Source organism: Cladophialophora yegresii (assembly GCF_000585515.1).
Source record: "Cladophialophora yegresii CBS 114405 chromosome Unknown aczIN-supercont1.7, whole genome shotgun sequence".
Taxonomy (NCBI): domain Eukaryota; kingdom Fungi; phylum Ascomycota; class Eurotiomycetes; order Chaetothyriales; family Herpotrichiellaceae; genus Cladophialophora; species Cladophialophora yegresii.
In genome coordinates, this window is record NW_006913051.1 from 36,982 (window position 1) to 60,684 (window position 23,703).

Here is a 23,703-nt window from a genome sequence, read left to right on the forward strand (position 1 = left end):
TCCAAAATTAAATGCCCACAGCCCCGTGTTTGAGGCCGACGTTATTGTGTATTCAAGGCATGCCTTGTTTGACTCCTGTGTTGATGTCGGAATGCACAACGGCGCTCTGAACCGCTGATGTCTTTTCTCGATCTGCTAACTGAAAGACATTGTATCTAGCTGGAATCTTAGTGATCGGTAGGTTCACGACAGGGTATGCTCTATAAAGCTTCCGTCGAGGTCTATCGCGGGAAGTCCTTGGCATTCTCTCACAGGCTGCTCACGGATTGTTAACCGCCAGCGGCAGGAAGGACTTTATCGACTCGTACCTCGTACATTGAACGCCCTGCAATGAACTTTCAACGCAGTGACGAGTACGCCGCTAAGCAAATTATCCGGGCTGTTCCATCGGCGGCCTCTATTTGGAGATTCTGAAGCCGATCCTCGCATACTCCGTACCAAATTCTGCCGCGCCGTTCATCATGACATGGCCGGCACCGCAGTTCCGACGACTCCGTCCCGGTTGAGCTCGCGCATCTGCCCGCTGTGGAATAACACCTACTCTCGTACTCCGTACATCCCCACCACAATTTTGGCCACAGCGATAGCGCAACAAATTACTCGTACGAGTCTTTGAAATCAATCCAGCTGCACGTTAGTCGGTCCTGACATTCTCTCCTTGAAATGGATCCTCACCTCGGGCTCGAACTTTCTTTCCCCTTCCTCCTTTTCTTGTTACAGAGTACTATCAGAGTTCGGGGAGAATATATCCAGCCTGTACTATATCTAGCGCCTCTCGTATACTGATGTGGCCTTGATATCTTTACAGCATACTTCTGGGAGTCCCTGGTACAAGCGCTACGGCAAGCCATGGCCGACGCGGATGTGGCTGATGCCGAGAAGAAAGAGTTGTTCCTGGACGTTCCAAATGGCGGTCCAGCCTCGTTGAGCCCAGTTTCAACGAACCAGTCTCAACCGCGAGGTCGAAACCGGAGTCGGAGCCGGCCTCGTGCGAGCCTCCATTCTACTCGATCATATGTGGACGGCCACAGCACTTACTTTGCGGAGCCACAGGTCGAAACAGCTCCCGGAGACCAGCATGGGGATGTCGAGCAGTCACCCGAGAAGAGCTTCGAAGTAGGGTGGGATGGACCAGACGATCCCATGAATCCGAAGAACATGAAGCCGATGAGGAAGTGGCTTGTAGTCGTCACATTGGCATTCGGTTCCTTATGCGTGACTTGTACATCTTCGTTGTACACAATCACCTATGGTGAGCCAAGGCTTGTGCTGGGGATTCAACCGATGCTGACATTGTCAAAGAACAAATGGACGCCGAGTTCGGCAACTCGAGGATAGTCGCAACCCTTGGACTGTCTCTTTTCGTCTTTGGCCTGGGCCTGTCCCCAATGATACTCGGACCTCTGAGTGAATTTTTCGGTCGCAGACCCATTTACATTTTTGGTTACATCTTTTTTACCATCTGGCTGTTCCCATGCGCCTTCGCCCAGAACATTCAGACAGTATTGATAGCGCGATTTCTTGATGGCTTTTCCGGAAGCGCCTTCTTGTCGGTTGCTGGTGGTACCGTTGGAGACATGTTCAACCGAGATCAGCTGCAAGCACCGATGATGATATACACCGCTTCACCGTTCATTGGCCCTGGGCTTGGGCCCATCATCGGCGGATTCATCAACTACAACACCTCTTGGCGGTGGTCATATTACGTCCTTTTGATCTGGTCGGGAGTCATGTTGCTTGTCATCACCTTGTTCGTCCCGGAGACGTATATGCCCGTGGTCTTGAGGAAGAAGGCGCAGATCAAGCGGAAGGAGACAGGTGACGATCGGTGGAAAGCTCCGATTGAGATCCACGAGAAATCAATCTTCTGGACGGTCGTCAGGTCTCTGTACCGGCCCTTCATGCTGCTGTTCTTGGAACCCATGTGCTTTAACCTGTGTCTATTCTCCGCGATTCTGCTGGGCATTCTGTACCTGTTCTTCGGCGCGTTCAACCTGGTCTTTACCGAGGTTTACAACTTCAAGGTCTGGCAGATCGGCCTCTCGTTTCTTGGTCTCCTCATCGGCATGATTTTGGCAATATTGTCCGACCCGATCTGGCACAAAAATTACATGCGACTGCTCGACAAGCACGAAGCGAAGACTGGTGAACGGAAATCGGAGCCCGAATATCGATTACCGCCTTCAGTTTTCGGTGGCTGGTTCGCTGTGGTCGGACTCTTTTGGTTTGCGTGGACTATATACCCGAGCATTCACCCGATTGTGCCCATCATCGGTAGTGGTTTCTTTGGATTCGGCATCATCCTTGTGTTTACAGGAGTGTTCACTTTCCTGGTGGAAGCGTATCCCCTTTATGCAGCCAGCGCATTGTCGGCTAACTCGTTTGCGCGAAGCTCCTTTGCTGGGGCATTTCCGCTCTTTGGCGTTCAGATGTACAACAAACTCGGCTTCCATTGGGCCACGTCATTCCTGGCATTTCTTTGCTTGGTCATGGCTCCCTTCCCGTATCTGTTCTTCATATATGGGAAAAGGTTGCGTCGGAAGAGCAGATTCAGCAACCTATCTTGAGGCGGAACGTTTGCACCTCGACCGACTTGTGGGTATACCATCCGAGTCAAGGGGCCCTGGTGTCGATGTGATTGGGAGGGCAACCCTTTTCCGACACCGTCTTGTTGCGGCGGGCACGACTTGATCGGTGGCTTGATTGTGGACCAGGACCTGTCCGATTTTCTCAATGATGTCCCCGTCTGCGGTCAAATCTCTGAGCGAGTATCGGAAAGTGCCAACAGGAGACCGGGCATGTCTCTTAATTTCAGGAGCAAGACTTTGGGCAGCTGGCGGTCCAGGGCGCAGCAGTCTGCATCGGAATAGGGACGGGCCAGGCAGCTGTCGATTAGACAGCATTTTCCTGTAATGTGGAAGGATTGTCAACCACCGACCATTGATGCAGCCAGAATGGCAATCGAACTGTCCATCCATGGATCCCACCGTTGTCATGTTGTCCGATGCTGCTATCGCCGGCCACTACAGTCGAATGACCAGTAACGGCTATAGGCGCGATGCGGATGGGGCAAAGCAGGTCCTGAGAGGTTGCAGGTGTACTGCTCGACCAAACTCGCAGTTTGTACCTCCATACGACGCTGTGAGTGCTTCAGAATCATTGCACCGCATTCGCCACAACCCGTGTCGCGTCTGTCTCTCGGCGGCGTGCATTTCTACACGAGTATGGATGTAACATCATGCGGAGTTCGAAGCAGGTTCCAGAGGGCGGATAGTTCGCTATTGCAAGATAGAGTAGGAGTGTTCCATTACGGAGCAATACCATTCATTGTACGGGGGACCTCGTCCTGTACGGAGTACCTCGTTCGGACCGTTGTTACTCAGGGCCATAGGCCGTGGGATCCCGATCAGCTCGGGTGAAGTCGGGCAGCCTCGTGGGACTTTCTTGGGAAAGCGGGTTGGCGATCCCCCACTACCTGTACCTAGTACCAACGCAAGGCCGAGGCGCTGCTACGGCCCTTCAGTGCCTGGAGCATCGATTAACCAGCAGTAGCTTCTCCTGGGCGCCAGCTGCTGGATTTCTCACGAAAGCCGCGTCGCGACACGGCGAGGATGGCTGAATAGCACACAGTAGGAGAATTACACCGACTGGATCTGACACCTACGAGTATCTCCACGGCGTCAACGCAGCTGCACACAGCTTGCTTCAGCTTAGTAAAAGGTGATCGCTAGAAATGCCGAGGGATGGATTTTGCGCCCAGTTTCAGGCTTTACTGTTCAGGCCCATTTGGCTGGAGCGTTGCGGCCCCTCACTAGCTCAGTTGCGCGTACTCACCGTGACCGGCAAGATTTTGTGGGGTCTCTTGGTGAAGGGCAACAGCAAATGATCGTTCAACTGATATTAAGTCTTGCGGCCTCGATCAAAGAACCCCTCTTAACTAGGGCGTTAGATAGGTACCCTTCTTGCTCCTCACCTCTTTCGGCCCATCTGGCTCTTCAGCGTGAGCCAGACCCGGCGCTGCATGCATGACAGCGCCATATTGGGTGGCTCTGAGATCTCCAACCTTCAAGGTTCACAGCGACTCCGCACAGAGGCGGGCGTGGTTGAACTATTACGAGCAGAGCGGGAACTGAACTGGACTGGATCTGAACTCTCGCAACTGCGCACACGAACCCTGCTCGCACTCACAAATCCGCACTTCAACAGCTCACGACAGCCGCGCACCCTCTTCTAGGTCAATGCCAGCTGGACTGCGGCTCCTCCGACTCAACTTCGCTTCCTCAGACGACCCCGCGTACTGCTCCCGAACAACGCTGCCTCCACTGAACCCAAGCCACCCGCGTATCCTTGTGTTCGACGCAGTGCCCACAGCGACCATCAGGAGATTACTCCTTTGTCATACCTAGACTGTGTCGCACGACACCTGTCGTTGACCTCATTGTCCATTTTGACTGGGAGGCAAGCCATTTCCCACCTCGTTAGGTCTGGCGCCTGCCGCGACACGATCGACTCATGCGAACTCGCGTCACAGAGCCACCTTCCACGAACCAAGAGCCTGGTCCCCATAGGGGACTTGCGGATCAGGCAGCTGAGACGGTGAAAATTCCTGCAAGGCACAGGAGATCTGCTTCTGGGAACTATTAGCCCGTCATCATTCCATATCCGGCAGAAGGAGATTTGGGAACCGTGTTACCGTGGTTGTTCCTGTGCGAGCCACCTCCTGCGTCCCTGCGTGTTTTGACATCCCATTGATGGTTTGCTTATAACAACATGGCGGCCTCAGATGCTGAGGATGGCCACTCTCGTTCGGGCTCCCCCGAGGACAGTGGAACCGAACAGGTGCAGGAGAACATGGCAGAAGGTCCGGGCAAGGACACAAAGCAGCAGAACGGGGCCAAGTCAACCAATCCCAAGGATCCTTCTCGCCCTCGTAGGAAGAAGGCACGCAGAGCATGCTTTGCCTGTCAGCGTGCTCATCTGACTTGTGGTAGGTGAACCTCGACTCCGCACTAGCTGTGATTCTCCGCCGCTGACACTCTCCAGGCGACGAGAGACCGTGTCAGAGATGTATCAAGCGAGGTCTACAGGATGCTTGCCAGGATGGAGTCAGGAAAAAGGCAAAATATCTGCACGATGCGCCAAACGAAGCCCTCATGCCCGGAGTTGGCGGAAACCTATTCAACCATTCCGCAAAGCTATCCTCGACAGTGAGCGGCGAAACTCCTCCACATCAGCAGTTCTTCCCACAGCCCCAGAATTTTTCCAACTTTCAGACTCCGTCGCAAATGCCTCCTCCGCTCATCGCCGAGCGAAGCATGAGCTCCAATAGCTTCCCTCAGCAATCCCCTTTGGGCACGAACTTTGCAAACGTCGCGCCACAGGTTCCCATACAGAGTCCCGTCATCGGTGCTGACCAGAGCGTTACGAGCAATTTGGGCGGTACTGGTTGGCCAGGGCCGATGTTCGACGAACCCGTGATGAATTTCGATCTTGCCAGCATGAATTTTGGGAACCATTACGGTGCGCTTGAGTTTGGAATGCTGGGCCACATGGCAACCAATGCGGGCGAAACCCCTCCGTCCGACACCGCGACACGGAGCGGCTCGATGACGCAGCAGTACCGCATGCCGTTCGGTAGCTTCAGCGAGAGCCCGACGACTCGACAGCAGATTTACAACGAGGCGATCCTGCCAGATTGGTCCAATGGGCCCGATCCGTACGGTGCGCATGGTCGGCATATGGCGCCGAATGCATTTGCCATAGAGTCTAATGCCACTCATTGGACATCTCCCGATACAAATGGCACGCCGGGAAATGCCGTCAAATTCGAGGACTCGCCACTACTGACCAGCCAAGGGCTCCAGATACCTCCTTCTGCGATGGAAGGCGGCCCCGTTCATCAACCATCCGGAACAGCAGAACATCGCAATACTCGTCAGCTCCCTCCAATTTCCACGCCCCAGTTGAAGGCGAAATCCCAATTGCCAGTCAAGGCTTTGAAGCGGCCTAGAGATCCGTCTTCAATCTATACCATCGTTACCCAGCCGTACCCTTACACCTCGGGCTTTCACAGTTTCATTGCCTATCTGCAGAAGCGGTTTGCCGCGCATCCTTCTAAGACCTTGACCATAGCCAAGTCGTTGGCATCCATTCGGCCGTCGTTCATTGCGACCACGAAGACTCTCAACAGGGAGGACCTGATATTCATGGAAAAATGCTTTCAGCGGACCTTGTGGGAATACGAAGGGTTCATCGAAGGTGTCGGAACCCCTACCATCGTGGCGAGGCGGACTGGGGAAGTTGCTGCCGTGGGCAAAGAGTTCCAGATCTTGACCGGGTGGACCAAGAATGTGCTGCTAGGCCGGGCGCCCAACCTCAACGTCAACAGAGGCCATTCTGGCCAAACGCCTGCTGCTGGGTCCGGCACCAATACAGCACGTCAGACTGGGACGAACACTCCGACACAACGAACAGCGCCCGAGAGTGAGAATGGCGAGAAACGGCAGCAGCCTGTATTTCTTGCCGAGTTGCTCGACGACGATTCGGTAGTCCAATTCTACGAGGATTTCGCACGACTTGCGTTCGGAGACAGTCGAGGCAGTGTGTGTGGCAGAGGGAAACTCCTGAAGTACCGCACCAAGGACGACGAGATTACACAGAACCTCAATGCGGAGGCCGACGCGCGTGACCCGGACGGACGAAATGTCGAGCTGCGCCGGCAAGAGACCGCCATCTCCCGGCGTGACCTGAAACGCGCGCGCGATGGCATCTCCGGCGAAAAGGGAATGCAGAAGCTTGGTTGCGCTGACGGCAAAGTCGATTGCACGTACTGCTGGACAGTCAAGCGGGACGTGTTTGATATACCCATGCTGATTGTTATGAATGTAAGAACTCCTCGAGGCGCAACCGGATTTTGCTAACCTGAAGCAGTTCTTGCCTTGTATATAGGCGGCCAAAAGTTGGTTTGTTTTCATGACTGGCCGTGTATCACCCGGGAAAAAATGGCTGGGAAAAGGATATTGCACGGGAAAAGGGGTCGCGGAGCTTCTGTCAGACTGATACTGGCGATAGGACACCCCGGAGAGGTTGACTGGTTCATGAACAGCACCAACAGCATGATATGATTCTATCGGCGCAGACTTGTACCCGTCGAGGTCTTCATGAGAAGTCTATCGAGAGATTGTTACAAGCCTAGGAGACCACCGGCTGCTTCTGGAAGCAAATCTGAGGCTGGCGACTGGTGAGAAGCTCATGGTGCACACGCCTCCACGCAGAGAGGCCAAATGAAGCGCCTCGGTGCTCTGCACGTCAATCATCGCCGGCTTTTCATCATGCTTCAGTCCTTGTTCAAGACCTCCTTCTCTACCTGCGTCGTATCCACGCTTTCCATCCACTTGAAATCCGTCAACCAGGCCTTCCATTCTCCATCCTCCTTATACCTCGCATACGTCTCGCGATCCAGGCTTCGCCTCGCGACGTCGCAATCGATCTTGATGTCGTCGACAAGGGCTTCCAAACTGACATAATCGTACTCGGGCCGTATGTAGCCCAAGACCAGCAAGTTCAGTGCCGCGCCGTAAAAATCATGCGTAAACTCGTGCAAGATGTGGATCTCGACGGATCGGACGGTGTTCTTGTAGAAAGGGTTGTATCCGATACTCAGCACCGCCGGGTGGATCTCGATCGAGGTCGACGTCGTGTCCGGAGAGGGCGACAGCGAGAGACCGACGTAACCGTAGTACACGCCGCTGGGAAGATCGGGGTAGGTCGCAAGCCCTTCGGGCGGGATGTTGGCCGTGGGGATGCCGAGCTAGAATCAAGCAGAGGCGGTTAGTGAGTGACCGTATACGATGGCTGGGCCGAGAGAGAAGTCGTCGGGAAGAGCGTTCAAAGCCACTGTGCCCAGAGAGGTCCTGATGGTAAGCGTGCCAGCGAATCGACCTTGGTCGAGGAACAGCTCCCAACGCCATCTCGGCTCCCGAGCAGGAGACAATGTCCAGTTTTCAAGAGACGAGTCTACCGGCCGACCTGATACCCTCGCAATGCCTTTCCATCATCGATCCATCCATGCGTGATGGACAGAACACGTCTTCCACCATCGGACAAGCGGTACGTCCTCCGGTAACAGGCGGCCCCACCTTCCTCGATCACCACGAGAACAGTGCAAGAGCAGGCAAGGCCGAATGGAATACCGCAGGGAGTTGACGCTCACCTCTTTACTTCCGCGTCCGAAGCCTTTTATTACCGGCCCGGACAGTTTTATTGGGAATGGTGCCTCGGGACCGGACCCTGGCCCAGCATACGGGTCGCGGGGACCGTCTGGTCGCATCTCTCGTTAGGGGAGACGCTGCTTCTCTTTGAGATCTCGCCTGTAAGAGCTATTTCGCTGGTGAGGTCTTGTTGCACGAATATGGAAGATAAAGTTGTTTGGGTTTCCGTCAGGAGTCTGACCGACACGTTCTGTTTAGTTTCGGCTGATGTGCTCGTATTCGGTCAGAAGCGACATTCTAATGTGTCATGGGAGATAGAAGGTTTTCGATATGGTTTCCCTGAGATCGTCCAATCGGGGCACGTCAATTATCGCAGCCTTGTTTGTTTCCACGATTGAGCTGGTGGGAAAGTACACGGGGTTTAATGGTGACCGTTTGATCTCTATATTCTATACACAGCGTATGTAGCCTGCCATAAAGGGCGTTAGTCGGTGGTCACCTATACATTTGTCGAATACCCAACACTGGGCAAGCGTCCTGAACTCCTTCTCCTTTCAGCCCACTTCCTCACCTCGTCGGCCAACCAGACGGTGCTGGTCATGCACACCAGGGAGAACAGGTCCCACAGAGTCAGTGCTTCGGTCTGAAACACACGCTGCAGAAAGGGCAGATATATAACACATAGCTGGCCCGCGAGGCTGCCCGCCACGGCGTAGTTGAACATTTTGTTTCCGAAAAGTTTGATCTCGCCGAACAGAACGGACTTGGTCTCTGAGCGGCACGTGAGAGCGTTAAACATGTCGAAAAGGACGAATGTCGTGAATGTCATGGTGGTGTCACGCTTTGTGACCGTGCGGACACGGAGGGGCGTCTCGTTGATAAGCGTGGGATCCACATTTGGATCGTCGATGTCAACCATTTCTCGCAGGTATATGAACAGAGTACCCATCATGATGATGGAGGCAGAAGTGAGTACACGGCGGATGAGGCGGCGGGTGAGCACGTTCGCATTGCGTGGGCGTGGCGGCTGCGTCATAACCCGCGGGTCCACGGGCTCGACTCCGAGAGACTGAGCAGGAGGGCCATCCATAAGGATGTCTAGACTGGTCAGCGACGGACACAGGGGTTAGATCTAGACTGTGACTTACTGATCCAAAGAATCTGCATGGCGTTCAGCGGATTCTTAAACCCAAACATCGTGCTGAGGAGGACCAGGCTCAGAGCGGCAACGCTCGTGCTCAGTTGAAACGTGATGAAGTTCTGAATGTTGAAAAAGATGCCCTTTCCTTGTTCAATGGCTCGCAGGATGGTCGAGAAGTCGTCGTCGGTAAGGATCATGTCGGCCGCCTCCTTGGCCACGTCGGTTCCCAACATTCCCATCGCAATTCCGATGTCAGCCTTCTTTAGTGCGGGCGCATCATTGACTCCGTCGCCCGTCATTGCAACCACGTCTCCTCGGGCCTGAAGTGCACGAATGATCTTCATCTTGTGGTCAGGGCTGGTACGAGCAAAAATGGTTGTCTTGCCAATTGCTTCTGACAGCTCCTGCTCCGACATTCGGTCCAGTTCATCACCACGCAAGACGGATCGCGAATCTGATGATGCTGGGTTGATGGGCATCCCAAGACTCTTTGCGATTGCCACCGCGGTGGTCTCAGCATCACCAGTGATCATGATGACCTTGACTCCACTGTTCATTAGCCGCCGAATGGACCTGTTGACATCCTTTCTCGGCGGATCGTTCATGCCCACCAGACCAGCAAAGCATAGACCAGTGAAGGCGTCTGTCTGCGGCTCGCTCGGTTTCTTAGCCCCGAGACTTGGTGTAGAACTTCTGCTGCTTTGCCGCGCCTGATTCCTTAACACGCCACTCGCAAAAGCAATGACTCGGAGTCCTTCTTCCGCCATTGCCTGAGCGGCTGCATGGGCCTCTTTTCGTCCACGCTCGTCGAGCACAACTTCCCGCCCATCCTTCGTCAAGTATGTGTCTGATCGGCTCAAAATTTGCTCGATCGAGCCTTTGATGTAGGCAGTTTCGGAACCGAGCCCATAGCCATTGGCCATCTCGCCGAGAGCGCTAGCAATGACCACGCCCATCCACTTTCTCTCCGAGCTGAATGGGGTCTCGCTCGTTCGGGGACCTATCTGCTCACGAATATCATCCTCACCATGCGCGTCCATCAAATCCAGCATGGCGATATCCGTTGGCTGGCCAAGCCATCGGCTTTTCGTCACTGTGGAGGATCTGTCTCTAGTAGAGGAGAGGACTGCAGCAGAGGCGGCTGTCGCTGGCGTTCCAGACCTATTTTGGGCGAGGCGGCCGTTGTTTGCGATGTTGCCGATGCGCAGAATAGTCTTTGTGGCCGTCGTGAGCTCTGCGGTTGGATCAACAGGGGCCGGTTTGCTGATGTCAAAATGCCAGAGTTTTGTTACCGTCATATGATTGAGGGTCAGCGTCCCGGTTTTATCGCTGCAAACCACATTCACCGAGCCGAGTGTTTCAACGCTGGGGAGCTTGCGGACAATGGCTCCCCTCTTTGCCATTCGCAGCACTCCAAGGGCAAGGGTGACGGTGACAATGATGGGAAGGCCCTCAGGAATTGCCGCAACAGCTAGAGACACCCCGATAGTGAACAGGTCCAACAGCTGCTTGCCCTGCACCAGCCCGATTATGATGATAACGCCAATGACAACAAACGACATGTAGCTGAGTTGCTTCCCAAGCAAATCCATTGACTGTTGTAGAGGTGTCCGTGGAGCTTCAATCTCTTGAAGCGACAGGGAAATTGTTCCGAACTCAGTCTTTCCCCCGGTTGCAATCACAATCCCTTCGCCGTGGCCTGACCTGACCAATGTACCCATGAACGCGATGTTGTGTTGCTCGTTCAAGCGCACATCAGCACCAACCGTGCCTGCGGCGTTGTACGGCTCGGGGGTGCCGTGATATTCATGATGAGGCTTGTTCCGCTCAAGAGCAGCGGCGTGTTTCTCTACGGGCTCGTTCTCGCCTGTCAGGTTCGACTCATCGATGGTCAATTCGGCGGAATGCGTGATTCGAATGTCGGCAGGGATGCGGTCGCCGGTAGAGAAGATGACTAGGTCGCCAGGGACAAGCTGAGAGGCTGGAATTGTGGTAGATGTCTTCTCTTCGGCCGGAATGGCACTTCCGTTTGTCAGTGGTTCCATCTCGATTGCTAAATTTTCACTAGCAAGACTCCTGGTCGTGTGCCTGGGCGCCGAACGTCTGACATGGGCGAAATGGGGAACCAGCTTGTTCAAGGCCTCCAACGACTTCTCTGACCGGTACTCCTGCACAAAGCCGACCGTAACGACAATCGTGACAGCAAGGGCAATACTGACAGCATCATCCTTGTTACCGATGAAAAGCGAGATGGCGGCGGAGGCGAGGAGAAGGAGTATAAGGGTTTCCTTGAACTGTTTCAAGAACCTCAACCACAGTGGCTCCTCCTCTTCATGTGGAAGCTCGTTAGGCCCGTCTTTTCCCAACCGTGCATAAGCCTCAGTCTGTAGTAGACCATGAGTGGTAGAGGTCTGCAAGCGTTCGGCCGTCTGCTGAGGAGTGAGGAGAGAGTATGAGGAGGTTATCGACGAAGAGGTGGAGGCATATTGCGGAATCGGACTACGCGGTCTGTTCCCTTGAGGTTCTGCATTGAACACCGGTAGTAATGATGACATGATTGCATCGTAGCTAGATTAGCGAGCGCGACCCCATCCTCCACCAAAAATACAATCCACGAAGAGTGGTGTGAACGACGGAGGAGCGGACGCGCTGATGAACGCCGGCAAGTCGACTGTGCCAGTAGCGGCTACGCGGCTCTTATAATGAAAAGAAGACTACGAAACCGCCTTGTAAGCTTCACCAACAGAGCGATCTTCTGCTTAACGCGTGTCCGGGTAGCAAAGAACGGAGAAGGCTGTTGTGAGATTATTGAGATTGCGCTTCCGCTGCGCAGCGCTGGCGCATCGAAATCTTGCGGTTTCCGCATCCGGGGCGGCATTGTGGAGCTTGCTGGGTGTGGAAAGTCAGCCGAGGCGCGACCGTTTGGCAACTGCAAACCGCATCATCGAGCAGCGGCGCCCAGCCACTCGGCCACTCTGCCACTCACTCCTTGCGTTCCGCTCCTCTTCCAATCATTTCACAACATACACCACCAACCTCCCTCCCCGTCGACTGAATCACCACCCTCGCATTCCTCCTTGGGCCTCAGCGCGCGATTTTGTTCGTGCTGTTGTTCTGCTCAGCATCTTTTTGGATATTCTAGTCATCATTTCCGCTTCAAAGCATCGTGCGCGCCGCGAAAACAAACCATCACACTTTCGACGCGTCTTCCTGCCTTCCGACCGCCACCTCTCGCCCATTTCACCTGCTCCTCACTTCGTCCCAATGTCAATCTGATCGACTACACGATTCGACAGCTCCCCTCCCGCCCACCATGTTTTATTCAGAACAACTCCTGGCCAAGACCGGACCGCTGGCTCGAGTCTGGCTCGCGGCGAACGTCGAGCGCAAGCTTTCTAAGTCACAGATCCTACAGTCGGATATCCAGAGCAGCGTTGGCGCAATCGTAGATCGAGGACATGAACCCATGGCGCTGCGCCTGAGCGGCCAGCTCATGCTAGGTGTTGTGCGCATCTACGGGCGAAAGGCGCGGTATCTGCTCGACGACTGCAATGAGGCGCTTATCAAAATCCGCATGGTATTTCACCTCCCATCGCATACTTTCGCATTCTAACCAGGTTACAGACCTTCAAATCGACTAACAATCACGATCTTCCGGCCCATGCTACCACCGCGGTCGATCTCAACCTACCGGAACTACTCACCATTGATGATTTGTTCTCTACTATGGATTTCACGTTCAATATGACTCAACAGCCAGCCATCACGGATGACCACACCCAAGACCTGGGGGAAGACTGGACCAGCTCACTGAACCCTCAGCAGACCAGCACGCAATCGATGCTCACTCCGGGCGAGGAACCCCTGTACAATGATGATGATCTCAACCTTGACTTCACCGGCGGCGATGACATGGCCATGAATGATACTACTGTCAGCATCAATGTCGGGCGTAACGCTCCGACCCCGAAACCGGCTGAGGATGAGATCTTCGGTGAAGAAGGACTGCTGCATGACGACGAAGATGGCCTCAATCTGGACTTTGACCAAGATATTCCCATGCTAGATCAGCCCGACGTACAAATGGCTGACGATACGCTTCCACCCGTTGGCGAGGACCAGCCCCTGCTATCCGGAGATGATGAGACCCTGCAACTACGACAGACCGCTGAAGACGCAAGGGCACGAAGAGAGACGGAGTCTCCCCTGTCGGAGGCAAATCCAGAACTCCTTGACGAGCTTGATCGTAGTTTCCAGAACCAGCTAGCGGAAGAAGAAGAAGAGATCGAGGAGGTGGCCGCGCAGCAACGACAACGAATCCGGAAGCAGAAGCCCATTGCTCCGGATGCCGAAACTGTCCTTCACAACAAACAGATCAAGGCTCAAGCAGAGGATCGCTCGAAGATTCTCCGCGTCCCGTCTTTTCTCCCTCGGGATCCCCTTCTCCTGACGCTTATGAGCATGCAGAAGAACGGCGACTTTGTCACAAATGCCATCAACGATGGCCGCTCCATGCACTGGGCCCCTGAACTACAGGGACTGCTATCTTTCGAAACAGTTATGAGATCCGGAGAGCGCAAGCGAAAGCGAGATAGTGGTATTGGTGGATTGAGCGAGGACGAACACAGCGAGAAGTCGCCGCGGCTGGAAGGTCCTGTGGACGCGATCGAGGACGAAGCAGTTCAGCTTGACGAGGCTCAACCATTGACACCAGCTCCTGATGACATTCTACTACAACCTATGAGTGAGGGAGGCCCTGCCTTGGAAGACATCGTCCAGGGCGAAGATGAAGAAGGCATCCACGGCGGCGATGACACGTTCGACGACACCACCATGCCTCTAGTACATCCCGCAGACAGTGGCCCGATCTCGCTGGGCACAAAGCATGCAGTCCACCTTTTGCGTGAACAACTTGGCGACGTGGGCGGAGCTCATCCTCCTTCACCAGCAAGAAAGTCAGTGCTTCTACAGGATCTTGTTCCGGAGGGACGCACAAGCAAGGAAGATGCAACCAAGATGTTCTTCGAGGTGCTAGTCCTGGCAACCAAAGACGCGATCAAAGTCGACCAGGGCAACACAGCAATAGGTCTACCTTTGCGCATCAGAGCAAAGAGAGGTCTGTGGGGTTCCTGGGCCGAGACAAGTCCTGGCGATGACCCTACCACAAATACAGCTTCTCAGCAAGTAGCCGCGGCGGCGTAGGCAGTCGGTTTTGGGCACGAATTGGATATGGCACACGTCTCGAGTTTTGGGTATTGCTGGGAACAAATAGGACCGCCAAAGGTGATATGGGCAGACTACTACTGTATTTCTAGCAGCCTGGCGAGGGGACACGCGCAGTTATGTTGTTGAACGGTCTGCTCGACAGAAAGCACGGCCACTATCTTGGAAAAGCGAAGGCGCCACTACTAGGCAGGCGTTGGATTAGCGCAGATACCCCAGAGAGCCGCAGTTCGGGCCGCTTCGGTCGATGACACAGCTCATAGCTTTCGAAGGAAGTTTTTGCTTTTCGCAAATGTCTCTCATACCTCTACTGGTGCTTGCATACTTTTATGAGCACATGGCGTCTGTCTGTTGGTGCCGTTGGCAGGCGGTATCTACGTCCAGGACAACATCCTATCCGCTCCTCGGGCAGATTATGATCGGACATGTTCATGCCCAATATCTCAGGAGCTCTAACGTGTCTCGACTCATGAAAATTGCGATGCCAGCTCCGACCACCCACTTCCGAAATGCAAAAGCTATGAGGTTGGTTGCAAATCCCCGGTTTGGGCAAACACTGCCGAACGGGAAATCGGTCCGATGCAAGCGAAGGCGGAAAAGACAGCTTGTTGTCAGATAATAGGAGCCCATACGATGAAGGCACCGAGCCAGGTGAGGGCGAGGACACAAGAGCTCACAGGTCTCGCGCCCAGGACGTGGACTGTCCAAAGATACGGATCTTGCGTTGGAAAAGAGCATTGGAGCCGTCGAGTTTATCGAAAGAGCAGGTACAAACAACAGATGGATGGCGTGAGGCGGCATTCAAAAGCAAGAGGATTTTGATATGCATTATTATGCATTCGGCGCTTTGCCATGGGGCAATCACGAGACTAGCCGGGCAAAGGGACAACAATCTCTTGAGCAGCTAAAAGACAAGTTTGGACATGGTACCAACAAATGCAGAAATACAGTCTAGGAGGCGTACGGCGTATCATGGTGCACCTGGGGAGGTCGTGATCGAGGAAGAAAAAGGTGTAGGTATGGGTGTCAAAGGTCGTAGGACGATACGACAATCTGGCAGACGAGCGCACCCAGTCCGAGAACTTCCAGACTCATCCCTAGATCAAGTGTCTTTCACCCATGTACCATCATCCATCAAGCCTTCACGCTTGGGTCCTTCTCTCATCCATGTCTCAACAACCCCATTCTTGGGATCCTCGTCGGGTAGACCTCTCGACCTCCTCACCTCCAGAACTGCCTCGCGAACGCGTTTTGTACACTCTTTCCTCAACTCGACGGCCTCTGGGTGATTTGCCAGGTTCTCAGGCACAAGGCCCAGAATTGCCTCGTCCCAACCTGGCAGGCCTGCCTCTCTCGCATGGCGATCCGCCAAATCGCGCCATCGCTTACGTAAATCGCCAAAGACAGCCTCAACATCCAACTCCTTCCCGAATGCGACCGAGATATTGTTGCCGATTCTGGGTAGGAAACGCGGAAATGTACGACTCTCGTGCATCACCTGGTCCGTCCCTTCGATGAACATGGGCACCACATCAGGACATTCCGGTGGCTCAAGGATCAGGCGAGCCACACCCCACTTGAAATAGCGCATTGTCTTGTCCGTGGCTTGATGGATCATGCCTTCCGGAAAAATATGGACCCAACTGTACGAATTGCTTGCATAGCGGGATGGCGAGAGATACCACCTGACATCGTTGGGTTGGGATGGGTACGAAGGTGGAAGGGTGATATCGGAGAAAGGGTCTACACAGTCCCACGGCCACTGAGGGTGTCTGTAGTCCTTATGGAAGTGAGGGTTGTTCACTGGACACAACGCCTGCTTTGTCGCGGAGATCTTGGAGAGTAACCGTATGCCTTCGGTCAAGGTGGCCTGGTAGGGGCCGCCGAATGGGGAGTGTGCGCTTCGATGAGTGGGCAGAGTTTGGCCCAGGGTGAAGAAGTGCGACGTGAAGGCATTCTTGAAGCAGATGTCATGACTCCCGAAACTCCAACGGTGGTTCATGTAGCCGTGAAAGGCGGCGAAGGAGAGAGGAAGGACGCCCCATATCAGTGGTTCGTCCATGACCGAGATGTGGTTGGAGACGGTAAGCAGACCGCGTCGGCGCGTTTTGTAGTCGGCGCGCGACTTGAGTAGGTCGAGGAAGCGTGGTAGTCCATGGACTTCCGTTCTGTTCAGCGCATAGATGAAGAAGCGTGAAAAGGCTGAGACGGCAAGGATGGTCTGGTACGAGGCACTGCGCCAGAACAAGCTCGGGGCTTCGAGGTTTGGGTAGAGGTTGAGGTCATCGCGAAGGAGGCGCATTGGGTGCTGTAGACGAGCCGAACGCGTGGGAACATAGACATGGTCAGAGGCTTTCGTAGGAGGTGAAAGCCCATCGAGGATTGATGCTCAACAATCTGACCGTGGTGGAGGCCGTGCCGCATTTGTTGGCTGTCAATAAATTTGCGGAGGAATCTAAGGGGGATCCACATCTCCCAACCCGCAGTTCGCAGTTCGCCGGGCGCCAGTCTTGTAACATCTGCAACTTGACTCGGCTTCGACCACGTTCAAGCTATTGGCGTTCTCATCGTCAGCTGTGTTGGCCATGTTCAGACCGACCGCCCCTCTGTCGGGAGGCTTACTATGGTATGTTGGCAGGATTTGAGCTGTTCTTGACCGGACAGCGCTAATCCTATGTCTCCGTAGGAAAATCCCGTGGCGCATCTCATCCATGCAAAAAGCGCGTCAGCGAAAACGATTAAGAGCAGTCGATAAGGTCGTCGACACAGTCAGCATGGCGTTACAGAAGAATGGCTGCGTGACAGCGAAAGCCGTGGAGAGATGGTACCAGGAGATGCCCCGAGAGGAAGAGATGCTGCCAAAGGACAAATACACCATCTTTGACCGCAAGGAGAAGAAATATAGGAAGGGCATCCACAGTACGTCGCATCATGAATCCGCTGAGTTATGATTGACAATGGCTTCAGAGCTGCCCAAATGGACGAGAGTCAGCCAGCGGCTCAACCCACCAGGTTTCTAATCCCCGACCGAGAACTACATATACTACGCCCCGCCCCTGGTCGTAACCCTTCCGAACAAGTCCTCGAGCTTTATCACGCCGCGAGCTTAGGATTCCGTGGATGATGAGAGTGCTGGCAGGAGGTGGCTATCCCCGCTTCCAGGAAAGAGGTTGTTTGTGCTGTGGTCAACAACGGACGGGTGGTCCACAACGCACGGAAGGTCACAGACCTTGGGGGAGCGCGACAGTCGGTAGAAGATCACTTGGAATGCTTTTTCCGAACAAGAACGGTATGATGAGACCGCTACACGACGAAGTTGAGGTTTGGGGCACGCTTGGTCTGCTCCTGTCGTTCGCCAAAGTGCCCGAAGAAAACGGATTTCCCCCGTACCGTGCAAAAGGAGGAGCCTACTGATGTTGCGTCAAAGTCTATGGAATCAAGGCAAGCATTGTAGCATCAGCCAGTGGCATACGGCATGGTAATGGTATGCGACACTTGTACAGCTATGAGTCAATATCTGTGTTTAAAGCGGCCAGGCTTGAGTCAAATAGCGAAGTGACATCAGACTCAGCAGTCTCGGTGTGCTGCCTTCGACACCATGACTCCGTCCATCCCACCTCTTCACCCTCCGTCCCCTCCACCCGGTACCCTTCTCCTCTCCTCCGTTTTCATTTTTCTCCCCCTGCGCCAATCGCCGCCGCAGACTTCATACATGCCCAAGAAGCACCAGCAGCGAGCGCTTCAGGTCAAACCGCAGTCGAGCAGTCCGCAAACTCTCTCACTCTCCAAGTCCTCCCGACATTCAAATGGGGCGGCCTCGCAAGGCTCGGTCAATGACCTAATCCGAGAGTCTCGTCGACTGCAGCTGAGAAGCGAGGCCCGCACTCCTCCCGTGCTTGACAATGCGCACTCGTTGCACCCTTCGGTAAGAGCAGTTCTTGACCTGCCTGCGCCACCCTCACCTGTCCCAAGGTACGGACTTGGTTCTCGCTCCGGCGCTTCGAGTTCAGGGCCGAGCCGTCTTCGCCGTATTCCTGGGCCGCCTCCGCCGCTAAGCTGGCTTACAGATAGCATTCATGCTCCTCCCTCTGTGCGATCTTCACATAACCGCGCTGATGGCGAGAATCATCGCGTTCAGGTCCGCACGAGTAACCTTCCAGATGGAGCATTTCCACCACCCAGATCCCTGCAGCATCTCGTGCTGAAAAAGATCGCATCAGAATGGGACTGGCATGCCGAAAATGATCTGCAATACTTCAACTACTTGCCTGTCAGACTACGAGAGACTTTGCTCAGTTATATCGCTGTTTTTGGTGAACATGTGAGGAGTGACCCGTTGAGGATCCTGCTCTTGCATGAGACAGATATCAAAGAGAAGGACGAAGTCCGGCACTTAGATTTAAGCAATGCGATCGGTCACTGGACTACGTTCAGACAACTGGAGAGGGATCTGTTGGCGAAAAAGGCCGGTCCCCTTACAGGTTCGATGGCAGTCGCCCAAGCTCCCCCAATAGAGTATGCCCCAGAAAGCTGGGATGCTGAGAGCGACGGCGACGAGGACTCGAATGACCCGATAATCCCTCCAGTACCCAAGACTGCGCCCAATTTCGTCAACCTAAGACATCTTTCTCTCGCCATCCCGTCAGGTAGTGCAAAAGCCGCTTCCTGGTCCTCTTTGCTTTCACTTGCAACTGAACTGCGGACCCTAACCTCCCTTTCGCTGGCATACTGGCCTCAACCTACCTTCACACCCAACGCCGCCTCGACGCGGGTAGTCATCCCGACCCCCGGTCCCGGACCTGTCGTCTACGGCGGCTCAGACATATACACCTCGCATGATAACAATTGGCGAGAAGCAGCGGGCATTTTGCGCACCTTGAGCCGTTCCTTGTATTGTCTGAAGTGGCTGGATCTCACAGGCTGTGGGGATTGGTTTGCTGCTTTGCAGTGGGTTCCTTCACCTTCTTCCTCTCCCTCGACATCGCCAACCAGCAGCTCATTGTCTGGTCCTCAGAGAGAACATCTTGCTCCTGAGTGGAATGGCGGCTGGCGTGGGTTAGAGAAATTGATCCTCGAAGTCGGATGGAGACCTATCGCTCCGCCCACGATCGAAGACCATCATTTATTCACGCCCGAAACATCCAGCTGGAATGTTGAGAACGAGCGTCGGCTCTATCGATACAGAAAAGATCGAGAACGTTTTGCTGATATCCGAAGTACTGCGCGCTCGGTGGCGCGGCACTTACGAGCAGTTCGCAAGAACGCCGGAGGCAAGTGGATTGACGTTGAATTTGGAGAAGATTTGGAGCCGCTTGTTGATCCCAAATGGTAGATTTAGACCTCAGTTCAGTTCTCTTCAGCCTATCACTTGGTGAAGAAATTGGTGATGCGCCGCGTCCCGGACTCGGTTTTCTTTGCTGGGCTGCTTTTGAGCGTCATATTCTTGTTGCTTGTCGCACTCTTTGGCTTCTTGCCCCCTACAGCTTTCGGAAGGGACTTCACAGGAGACGGCGGAGAGGGGATTTTCGCAACTTTCTTGGTTGGACTTTCTTCGCCCTCGTCCTCGTGTGTTCGCTTTTGTCCGCGCTTTTCCTCTACCGGGTTCGCGGTCGCAGGCAAGGGTGCCTTGTTTTCAGTTCCGTCGTGTTCGACCGTCTCTCTGTCTTCTTCCGGCTCTTCTTCGACCTTCCCTTTGGTCTTCTTTGGTGGAGTATTCTTGAAGAAGTTTGCGATATTCTTCTTGTTCTCCTTGCTGTCGATCGGCACAATGAAGCTAGGGGAATTGTTGCCCACTTTGCCTACAGCCTGATTGACGGGATAGCATTCTAATTCTCCCTGGTACGGTTTCAGAAGAGCCTGGAGTTCTTTGGACCACTTATTTCTCGTCGGATCTAGCCAAAGCTTGACTTCTTCTGTACCTGGCTCGAGAATGACCGGCATTCGATCATGCAAGAACGATAGCTGTTTGTTCGAGTCCGTCGTGATGATCGTGTATGTGTACAATTTCTCCTCCGTATCCTCATACTTGACACAATCCCACAGACCAGCGAAACACATCAACTGCCCATCTTTTCGCTTGACGAAGTGTGGGATCTTCTCTTTGCCACCTGGCCCCTTCTTCAACCACTCGTAGAATCCCTGCGCAATCACCAGACAGCGTTTCTTCTGCTTCATCGTATTCCACATGCCCTTGTTTTCGAGGAGAGAATCGTCGCGACAGTTTATTGTGCGCAACATTGAGCCGTAATCAGGGGAGCGTTTCGTCCAGAAAGGGATCAACCCCCACTTCATGACCTTGATCTGGTAGTTGTAGTGTTTCGGCTGGCTGGCTGCGGGCGCGACGGACTCTTGAGCCCCATCGTGCTGCGGAAACTGTTCCTCGTGTTGCTCGTCTTGTGGTGCAGTACTGCTGGGTCCGGAGTCGTCTGTGTCTCTTACACCGTGGTCTGGGACATCTGCTCGGTATACTAGGCCGTATGAACCTGGGGGGAAGTTGTACGTCTCTCGCGCTTCATCATCTTCCGGTGCTTCATCAACGGGCATACCTTGCTGCTCAAGCTGGTAGCGGACGAAGGAGGCACGAATGCCTAATGCGTATCGTCCACACATGATTGCGAAGAGCAAACGATGTGGTAGAGCACGGCAGGCTGCTCTGCCATTATTGCCAGAGGCGGATACGAGAGAGTTACGAAGCCTATCTGGAGAGCGCGAATGGTGAAGCGGATGGATGACGTCGACGCGACCAGAGAAATCCGGGGTCGAACTTTTACTTTTGGCGATCGTGCTGCGCTTCGCCTCACGACTACCTCACCTACCGTGTATCTTCCTTGTCTATTGTGAGCACTTCTCAGGTTCACATACACCCTCCTTGGTCATGGCCACAAATTCCGGCGTGCTCACAATCCAGCTTCTGCGCAGCTTCAAGCCTGCGAGGACGAGCCCATCGAGAACTTTGGTCAATGGCTTTCATAGCTTATCGAAGAATCGACCTCAGATTCGATGTATGCCTACACTCAACACCCGGTTTCAGAAACGCAATGAAAGAAGCTACCCCCGCCCACCGAACCGATTCGAGCAAGCCGTCATCGATGCCCGGCTCAAACATCCAATTCTTTTCCCGTTCTTGCTCTTCGGCTCCACCGCGTCTGTGATATTGCTCATAATCATGGCCTACGACCAATGGCGCAGAGAGAAGAAAGGGACGTCGGCATTTCCGCCCGCAGTTGAGGACCAGCTTCGGCTGGCCCTGCACTATACCCATATCTCCCCGGACCCAGAGACGGCATCGAAATACTTTTTGGGGGCGATCAAAAAGGCAGAAGAGGTGGGAATGGACCCCTACGGCAAGGAGGCGTTGGGCATTCGGGTCCGTTTCTCCCAGATGCTCGAGGAGTTTGGTCATGCCAAGGCGGCTATCGAAATCTTGGACGGCATCATCAGCGAGTTGCAACAGAAGCTGGATGAACTCGAACAAGCGCATTCCCTAAGGACTGATACGTCTCTTCAGTCAGGTCCTACATTTGCTGAGATGCGAGCGAATATGATCAAAGGCATCGTGAAGCTGAAGATCAAGATATCCTCTTTATACGAAAGCGACTATCTCCAAAATCCGTCCATGGCCAAGCAGGTCTTGTCTGATGCGGTGGGCATGGTGGTCAAAGAGACGAAAAATCCCCAACAAGGGCTGACGGACGACAATGGAGCTGGGTTGACAACTGGCGAAATTGCTGCGATGCTGTCGCAAATGGGCGACCTGTATGCCACATCGGGCGAGGAGGAAAATGCCGTACAACTATATATGCTCACTCTGCAACCGCTTCGAGCGTCATGCAATGGCACTAGGTCCTGCAGGGAAGCCCAAGTTCTCAGCAATATCGCTTCCACCATGGACATGGCGTTGAAGAAGCCAAAGCCTATCATCAACGGGAAGCCTGCGACGGAAGACTCTCTGGCCGCAGCCCGGCGGGCGGCATTGAGATGGGCAGATCAAGCTATCGCCACCAGTGATGCTGTCAAACCTGAGGACCGAGACGAAATCTGCGCTGCAGCTTCTCTGTCTGCAAAGATGACACGAGCGGATCTGCTGGTCGACAATGGCGACAAGGCGATGGCGAAGGAGGCATTTTTGAATTTGTTGCCGATCTTGCGAGAGCATAATCTCCTGCCGTTGATCGAAACTGCAGAGCAGGGATTGAAGAAGGCTAGCAGCTGAACACCTTCAGTACGACTTGATCACGTCAACGGCTGGTGTTGGCGCTTGCGCACGACTTGATCACGTCAACGGCTGGTGTTGGCGCTTGCGCACGACTTATCAAGCGAGATGCCCGTCAACGAGCGAAGTTAGTAACGTTCAGTAACGAGATGTAGCTCAAACCGGCGACCAACTCACCCCACTCGTTCATGGAGCACAACGAAGAAACAGCTTTCCAGGGTTGCCTGACCGTCATGCGCCATTGTGCGTTTTTACGAGTGTTGTGACTGCTTTCTTCAGCGTATTTCCATGACCTCTCATGCAAACGACCATCAATGGCCAGGATGACTTGCAGCCGCCGGAAAAAGTACAGTCACCGCGGCTGAAAGTGCTCAACTTGGAACTCCGGCTACAACCTTGCAAGGTCAAGGAGAGACATATGGATCAGCGACTTGAGATCACGAATTGGTGCTCTAATTCGCCGTGTGGTGGTCGCTCGCAGGGATGACCAATGACGCTTCAGGCAGCGAAACGAATCCAATGTTTCAAAAATCGCCCAACAACATCCACTCTTAGAGGCAGATGCCCATTCGGGCCTGTATTTGCAACTCGATCATGTCAAAAAATCTCCGACCATGGCTGAGGCATTGGCCACAGCTCCATGTAACTATTCGTCCTCAGCCTGGATCTCCTGCAGCTGCCAACATCGCGGCTATCGCGCGCCATATCGATCGAATATGTGCACTCCGCTGCGCCCGTCAGAACGTCCGTCGCTCAAGCGCCGGGCAGATCATTGGCCATGGTTGAAACCTCGGCTGCAGCTCGCCACCGGCTGTGGCATGTTGTCCATGGTAGACAAATACTCTATATGCCTATTGTGGTACGACATTACGACCGGCGGTCACTAAGGAGTCAAAATTGTATAGGCTGGGCTGGTG

The 23,703-nt window shown here is 54.1% G+C and overlaps 10 protein-coding genes across 10 annotated transcripts; 6 read left to right on the forward strand and 4 right to left on the reverse strand.

Annotated features, from left to right (window-relative positions):
• Positions 1 to 849: 849 nt before the first annotated feature.
• On the forward strand, positions 850 to 2,567 carry A1O7_09143 (uncharacterized protein; the record flags this gene model as incomplete). The annotated part of the gene is made up of 2 exons (XM_007763132.1): positions 850 to 1,252; positions 1,303 to 2,567. 2 exons carry the CDS (start codon positions 850 to 852, stop codon positions 2,565 to 2,567), a joined length of 1,668 nt encoding a protein of 555 aa, XP_007761322.1.
• A 2,203-nt stretch (positions 2,568 to 4,770) lies between these two features.
• On the forward strand, positions 4,771 to 6,920 carry A1O7_09144 (uncharacterized protein; the record flags this gene model as incomplete). Its single annotated transcript, XM_007763133.1, has 2 exons — positions 4,771 to 4,987; positions 5,044 to 6,920. The coding sequence occupies 2 exons, from the start codon at positions 4,771 to 4,773 to the stop codon at positions 6,918 to 6,920; spliced, it is 2,094 nt and encodes a 697-aa protein (XP_007761323.1).
• A 416-nt stretch (positions 6,921 to 7,336) lies between these two features.
• Positions 7,337 to 8,329, reverse strand: A1O7_09145 (riboflavin kinase; the record flags this gene model as incomplete). Its single annotated transcript, XM_007763134.1, has 2 exons — positions 7,337 to 7,810; positions 8,213 to 8,329. 2 exons carry the CDS (start codon positions 8,327 to 8,329, stop codon positions 7,337 to 7,339), a joined length of 591 nt encoding a protein of 196 aa, XP_007761324.1.
• Positions 8,330 to 8,709: 380 nt separating this feature from the next.
• A1O7_09146 (Ca2+-transporting ATPase) lies at positions 8,710 to 11,906 on the reverse strand (the record flags this gene model as incomplete). The annotated part of the gene is made up of 2 exons (XM_007763135.1): positions 8,710 to 9,308; positions 9,359 to 11,906. 2 exons carry the CDS (start codon positions 11,904 to 11,906, stop codon positions 8,710 to 8,712), a joined length of 3,147 nt encoding a protein of 1,048 aa, XP_007761325.1.
• A 758-nt stretch (positions 11,907 to 12,664) lies between these two features.
• Positions 12,665 to 14,553, forward strand: A1O7_09147 (uncharacterized protein; the record flags this gene model as incomplete). Its single annotated transcript, XM_007763136.1, has 2 exons — positions 12,665 to 12,928; positions 12,976 to 14,553. The coding sequence occupies 2 exons, from the start codon at positions 12,665 to 12,667 to the stop codon at positions 14,551 to 14,553; spliced, it is 1,842 nt and encodes a 613-aa protein (XP_007761326.1).
• Positions 14,554 to 15,676: 1,123 nt separating this feature from the next.
• On the reverse strand, positions 15,677 to 16,876 carry A1O7_09148 (uncharacterized protein; the record flags this gene model as incomplete). The annotated part of the gene is made up of 1 exon (XM_007763137.1): positions 15,677 to 16,876. One exon carries the CDS (start codon positions 16,874 to 16,876, stop codon positions 15,677 to 15,679), a length of 1,200 nt encoding a protein of 399 aa, XP_007761327.1.
• Positions 16,877 to 17,159: 283 nt separating this feature from the next.
• A1O7_09149 (uncharacterized protein) lies at positions 17,160 to 17,594 on the forward strand (the record flags this gene model as incomplete). The annotated part of the gene is made up of 3 exons (XM_007763138.1): positions 17,160 to 17,200; positions 17,261 to 17,493; positions 17,542 to 17,594. 3 exons carry the CDS (start codon positions 17,160 to 17,162, stop codon positions 17,592 to 17,594), a joined length of 327 nt encoding a protein of 108 aa, XP_007761328.1.
• Positions 17,595 to 18,172: 578 nt separating this feature from the next.
• On the forward strand, positions 18,173 to 19,906 carry A1O7_09150 (uncharacterized protein; the record flags this gene model as incomplete). The annotated part of the gene is made up of 1 exon (XM_007763139.1): positions 18,173 to 19,906. The coding sequence occupies one exon, from the start codon at positions 18,173 to 18,175 to the stop codon at positions 19,904 to 19,906; it is 1,734 nt and encodes a 577-aa protein (XP_007761329.1).
• A 32-nt stretch (positions 19,907 to 19,938) lies between these two features.
• Positions 19,939 to 21,183, reverse strand: A1O7_09151 (uncharacterized protein; the record flags this gene model as incomplete). Its single annotated transcript, XM_007763140.1, has 1 exon — positions 19,939 to 21,183. One exon carries the CDS (start codon positions 21,181 to 21,183, stop codon positions 19,939 to 19,941), a length of 1,245 nt encoding a protein of 414 aa, XP_007761330.1.
• Positions 21,184 to 21,448: 265 nt separating this feature from the next.
• Positions 21,449 to 22,786, forward strand: A1O7_09152 (uncharacterized protein; the record flags this gene model as incomplete). The annotated part of the gene is made up of 1 exon (XM_007763141.1): positions 21,449 to 22,786. One exon carries the CDS (start codon positions 21,449 to 21,451, stop codon positions 22,784 to 22,786), a length of 1,338 nt encoding a protein of 445 aa, XP_007761331.1.
• Between the last annotated feature and the right edge of the window lie 917 nt (positions 22,787 to 23,703).